General features: G+C 62.1%; 1 protein-coding gene across 1 annotated transcript in view; it reads left to right on the top strand.

Moving 5' to 3' along the window:
• Window positions 1–426: 426 nt before the first annotated feature.
• ADGRA2 (adhesion G protein-coupled receptor A2) overlaps window positions 427–6,000 on the top strand; it is a 37,960-nt gene continuing 32,386 nt past the window's right edge. The window contains exon 1 of the mRNA XM_037166894.2: window positions 427–1,092. Within this exon, the coding sequence (XP_037022789.2) occupies window positions 830–1,092 (263 nt within the window). The 5' untranslated portion in view covers window positions 427–829. The remainder of the gene's footprint in view (window positions 1,093–6,000) is intronic.

Raw genomic sequence — 6,000 nt, 5'->3', positions numbered from 1 at the left:
CGGCTTCCAGACAGACGCATCGGGTCAGGGGCCAAGGGAAGCCGAGTCTCGGCAACCCCAGGGCGGTGATCAAAGTTCAGTCCCAAACCGGGAGCACGAGACCTCTCTGGTCAAGCCGGCAGGTCCACGAAAGCCCCAGAAGCACAAGGGTGTGGGCTGAATGAGCAAGAGGACGGGAGGGTCTCGAGGAAGCGATGGTGCTGGGCTTGAAGGTCTAAGATGAATTGTGGAGAGGGGCGGGAGAGACAAGCAGCCTGGGTTCAGGGAGCGTGCAGGGGACACGCGAGGCCTCAAGTCAGCTAGCCAGCTGTCGGGCCGAGGAGGGCATTGGCCTGGCTGCGTATCGGGAGGCGCTAGGGCCTAGCGGACGAGCTGGCAAGGGGAGGGCGCACCCTCGGGAGGGCGGGCGGGGTCTGGCGGCGGCGGGAGCTGCGCCGCGCAGAGTAGCCTCCATCCATGGCACGGAGCGGCGGCGGCAGGAGCCGGGCGCAATCCGTTAGGTCCCAGCCCACCGCCGACAGAGCAGGCGACGCGGCGGGTCCTGGCCTCCACCAGCCCCGGGGCACCGCTCAGAGACTCCGGCTGCGCCGCGGAGGGTCGCCTACTCTGCGCTGACAGCCGCGCCGGCGTCCTCCCCGCCGGGGCGCTCGCCGGACATGCCCCCGGGGTGCGGCGGCGGGGACCCCCGGGCTTGCCTCCGCCCAGGGCCCCCCGCCCCGCCCTCGGGCGCCCCGGGCCCCTGCTGAGCACGCCTCCCGCAGGCCTGGGTCCCTCCGGCCCCCGCGCAGAGCCGCCCCAGCGCTGTCGGTCCCCGCGGGGCTATGGGCTGATGGGCGCCGGGGGACGCAGGATGCGAGGGGCGCCGGCGCGCCTGCTGCTGCCGCTGCTGCCGTGGCTTCTGCTCCTGGCGCGCGAGACCTGGGGCGCGCCCGGCTGCCCTGTCCCCATCCGCAGCTGCAAGTGCTCGGGGGAGCGGCCCAAGGGGCTGAGCGGCGGCGCCCCCAACCCCGCGCGCAGGAGGGTGGTGTGCGGCGGCGGGGAACTCCCGGAGCCTCCCGAGCCTGGCCTCCTTCCTAACGGCACCGTTACCCTGTGAGTACCCCACCCGGCCGGCCGGGCCGGAGCCTGGACCCGGGGACGAAAGGAGACAAGACGGAAGGGGCGGGAAGAGGGGGACTGGGACGGCGCCGACACTTCAGAGACTTCGGGACGGGCCTGAGTCCAGGCGCGGAGAAGGGAGAACCAGGGGAGAGATTAGGGCTCCGGAGGTGTGGGGGGAAGAAGGGGCCGCGGGGGGCGGGCGAGACCCGGAGGGAGGCCCCGCGGGCACCCACTCACCTGCACAGGTGAAGGAGAATGCTCGCTGGCGGGACCCCACGCCCCTTGAGTTTCCAGCCTGGGCTGGTGTTGAGAATTTCGGGGACATGAGGTGGGTGGGATGGGGGAAAGTCTCAGGAAGGACCGACGCCCACCGCCCACTGTGTGGCCGTGGTCCTCAGCTCCGCGGACGCGTCGCGGGTCAGACGGGAGGCGTCTGCAGGGCTCACCAGCGGGCCAGACTCCTCCAGTGGGGGGCGCTCCGTTCGCTCGCGGCTTCCAGCCGGTCGGTGTACTTAGGACAGGCAGGAGGGTGAGCTCGGAAAAGTCTGCCTTTGGGGGGGAAAGTCTGCCCTTGGGGTGCAGGCGCTTCTGGTCTGGATGAGACCTGGGCGTCCCGATTCCTCTTGCACCCCTCTCCCGCCGCGCGCACCTGGGAGGTGCGCTGGGTCCCGCATCCCTCCCTCTTCTTTCCCTCCTCCGGATGGGACACCAGCTTTGGCCGTCTCTCTACTGAATTTTGCTAAGAAAGAAACCTGGCGGAGTGGGAGGCGGCTGCCTCCCAGCCTCCTTCCGTCATCCAGTTTCCCTTTCCAGCCAGGGCCTTAGCCCTCACTTTGCTGGCAACCCGACCCCAAGCCTCCTCGACGGGGGTCTGAAGGTCCCGAAACCGCGGGAGTTAGTGACCCTCCCCACCGCAGCGATTTCCTGCGCTGAGCATGTGCTTGGCACTCCACGCACGCCACGCAGTGAAGTGGAAGTTCGGGCCCTCGCTGCGGCCCTTTCCTTTCCTGACGTTTCTGGATCCAGCCTGCAAGCGACTTCCCTTCCCTGTCCTCCAGACCCCGGTGGCCACCGTTTCCCCAACGCCCCTCGCCCTAGTTGGGTCTGGCTCACAGTCTGTCCGATTGTGTCCAGAACAATACAGTAACGCCTCTGGTTGGGTCAGTTCAGAGGCTGCCCGCTTCCTGACAGGACTGGTCAGCCTCTGACGCTGGCCGCCTGGCCTGCGTTTTCCCAGCTGGGGTGTGTGTGCGTGCGTGTGTGCATTCGGTGGGTGAAGGCGGTATGTCTGCCTTCTCTCACTTCCCAGCGCCTCGGGGATATGGCCATGGCCTGGGAAGGCGGCTGTGACTGCCCATTCCAGTTCCTGCTGGGTGTCCCCTAGTGTCAAAGGGTCCAGACAGGCCCAGCATTCCCCAGCCCACTCAGTTCTGGAGGAGAAAAATGCTTGCAGTGCGAGAGGCTGGGCCATGACAATTCAGTTCCGAGAGCGGTATGTGTGTATATAATGGATCTTGTGGCGGTGCTCACACACCTGGGAAGGTCACTGTCTCTCTGTGTGTCTGTTTGCTGGGATTAGGACATCCTAACGTACTGAAGGCAGAAAGAAGGGGCAAAACATTAAAAGATGGTTTAGCAGTACATCTTAGAATGATTTGGCAACTAATCCTTTCCAGCCATGGCTAATTCCTATCGACGCCACTCCAAAGAGAGTGCGGGGCCAATACTGGGTGAGAGAGTGTATTATGACAGGGCAGCAGCAAACTCGACTGCTAGCTCGCCTTCCCATCTCAGAGCCATCCCCAGGGGAAGGACCCCCTTTCACCTTAGGGCACTGATCCAGCTGGTTTGAGATACCTTCCAAACCAACAGGCCCCTGAGCCTGGCTGGACCTCCCCATGGGGACAACAGACAGGCCAGAGAAGAGCCTGAGAGGCCCTGAGCTCATCAACCTGGAGTGTGACTGAACCCCAGCTGCAGGCATATTTCTTAGGTTCTCCCCTCACCCCAAATAAGCGTAATCCTGAGTTCTGCCCTCCCCCACCCACCCACCCACGGTGCTGGCTGTGAAGGAAAAAGAAGCCAAGTTCTTCTGCACCAGAAGCCTGGCCGGGATTCTCTTCTCTGGTCCCAGTCCCTCCAGCACACCCATCCCTACCCCCCATGCATCTCGAGGGGAGGAGGAAGAGAGGCCTGGAAAGGGGCTGCCGCCTCAGCCTGGCAGCAAAGCAAGAGGCTAAGAGCCTGAAAACCTCCCCCACACCCTCCCAAACTCCTCCTCCTTGCTCTTTTTCTTTTTCCACACAAATTTCCCCTTTCACCTTTTTGCCTGTCACCTGGTACGACGACAGGACTTGAGCCAACAGTTTTCGCAGTGGCTCTCTCCTCCCTCCTCCTCCCCTGCTTTCCTCCAGAATGGGCCACCAGACCCCAGTCCCCTCCACACACCATCCTGCGGAAAGGTCCCCAGGACATGGGGGACTCCACCTTGGGGAAATCTGGTAGGCTCTGGGTGTTGGGACTGTTCAGGCAAAGAAAGTGCTCGATTAGGTGCCTGTCTGCTCAGAGAAGGCTTCCAAGGCTTCCAAGGCTTCCAAGGCATTGCTGTGAAGAGCCAGCCCCGTTTACCTCCCCAAACCCCGTCTGCCTCCACCCTGTTATCTCGACTGCCGCCTTCTGTTTTTGTAAACTGCATGCCCCCTCCCCACATGGATTTTTATTCGAGGTTTTCCAGGAAAGCAGAACTCTTGGCTTCCTTCCTGACCCATCTGTCCCGCCCCACCCCACCCCACCCCCAGTATCGGGGCCCAGTCCACAGGACAGCTGTGGGCACTTATGTTCCCGTCCTTTATGGGGGAAGGTCTCGTGGCAGAGTGGCTTATTACAGGGAGAACCTGGGTGTGAGAAGGAGATGCTGCCCACTGTGAGCCCCCACCCGCCCCAGGCGGCAGTGGATGGGCCTGCCTGCTGGTTCTCAGCTCTGGCAGTTAGAGTGAGAGGGAGGGGCATTATAAGGAATTCCAAGGAAGGACTGATACTAGAGAACTCCAGAAGGAAATTTCCTAGGAGGACCTCCCAGGACATCTGAGCGGCCCCCCAGAGGATACCAGCCAGTGTCATCAATTCCTAGACTGTTTGCATGCGCTGAAAAGGGCCTTAGAGATCAGCAAGTCCAACCCCTACACCTACAGGTCACAGCTGAGCAAGCTGGGGCCGACAGGGGCAGTCCGGGCACTTGCTAACAGTCACCCAGCTCGCTGACACCAGCCTCAGGATTAGCTGGTTAGGTTCTCTTAGTGCTCCTCTCAGGTCAGGGACTCACGGTTCACCTGGCTGGACTTGGGACCCAGTGGACACAAAAGCTGCTTTAAAAAAGCCCAGTTCCTTCCCAGCAGGATCCAGGCCCTTTTGACCTGGGAGCATTCCAAGGCTGGGTGGGGAGGGAGCCAGACATGGGACAGGTCACTCCAGACTGTCCCAGAGCCAACACACCCTCATCTACTCAGCCCTCCAGCTGGGGGGTAGGGGTGCTGCCCTCCACATAGGGGAGAGGGGCATTTGCCACACAGATGTGCCGAGCCATGGCCGGTCCTTTTGCTGTGAGTTTGGTGGTCTTCAGAAGCACAGTGGCGGGAGGGATGGCCCACCCCTTCGCAGGCACTCGCCTCAGCCTCACTGAAGTGGTTACTGAGCACGGATCTCCCTCTGGACCTCCAGCCCCGGATGGAGCCCTCCAGTTTGGGGCAAAGTGTGCCAACCGCCATGCACATAGCCTAAGGGGAGTGGAGCGATGCTGGCTGGAGGGGCGGGCCCACGCTGGCTTCCCCACCCCCTTCTCTTCCAGCCTCTTTCCCCCATATGGTTCTCATAAGGTCTGGGCTCAGAGACAGCAGCCAGAGGAAGTGGCTGTGTACAGAGAGCTTTTGTGAGGGGAGGAGGGGGGAGGGGGAGAGAGTGAAGGGAAAGAAGGAGAGAAAAGAGGGAAGAAGCAGAGGTGGGAGAAGGCCAGGACACTCCGGCAGGCTCCCTTACCCTCCGGTGGGGCAAGGTCTCAGCTGCAACACCCCAGCAGGGTCCAGAACCCGGCCAGTCTGACATGAAGGCCCGGAGGGAGTCCAGGTCCTTTCCTGACTCTTCCCACCTACCTGCCAGAGAAGGTGGAGACAGCCAGATGCTTCCTGGAGGTCTCGGGGGTCCCCTGCCCCTGTGGTCCCCCTCTGGTGCAGAATGCAGAGTCCACCCCCCCATCGCGGGGCAAGGACAGGGCAGAGAACAGAGCCTTCTGGGATTCGCTTGTTGACTCCTCGTGGCACCGAGAGCCTGGGGAGGCCAAGGCACTGAGCTCCAAAGACAGCACCTACAACTCAGCCCAACTCAGCACCCTACAACTCTGGACCCCAGTGGGGTCCAGAACCCACCATGGGTTCTTTGGCCTGAATTATTCAGAACCTGAGCACGAAGCCAGCCACTCCTGATTCCTCAAGGCAGCCCTTTCCTGCTGACTACCAAGGATCATCCCTTCATGCTGGGGGGGGGGGGGGGGGGCAGCAATCCCTAGTCCTTGGGGTGAGTCTGAGAATTCCCCGCAAAGGCACAGCAAACCAACGTAATTTGAACCTAACCAGAAATTGACCCTTAAATTTGGGGTCATGTTTTTAAAGGGAGAGAGTGATTCTAAGTTTAAGCCACATGGGAGTCATTGGGATAAGAACCCTTTCCTGAGGAAGAAGGAGTTCTAGCCACCTCTGTGTTTGATCCCCGGCCTTCCATTCAGTGGGCTTTCCTCACCAAAGCCCAGACCTGACGCCACACAGCCTGGACCAGGGCCCCGCGCTCCCCCACCTCCCCGAGACAGAGCTTGCCCTGGGCCTCCCCGGGAGCAGGCTGGGAGCAGGGGAA

Source organism: Artibeus jamaicensis, unplaced genomic scaffold (assembly GCF_021234435.1).
Source record: "Artibeus jamaicensis isolate MK-2021 breed Jamaican fruit bat unplaced genomic scaffold, CSHL_Jam_final scaffold_833, whole genome shotgun sequence".
In the NCBI taxonomy this organism is placed as follows: domain Eukaryota; kingdom Metazoa; phylum Chordata; class Mammalia; order Chiroptera; family Phyllostomidae; genus Artibeus; species Artibeus jamaicensis.
The sequence above is the reverse complement of the archived record's forward strand: the minus strand, read 5'-3'. Positions and strand labels throughout refer to the sequence as shown.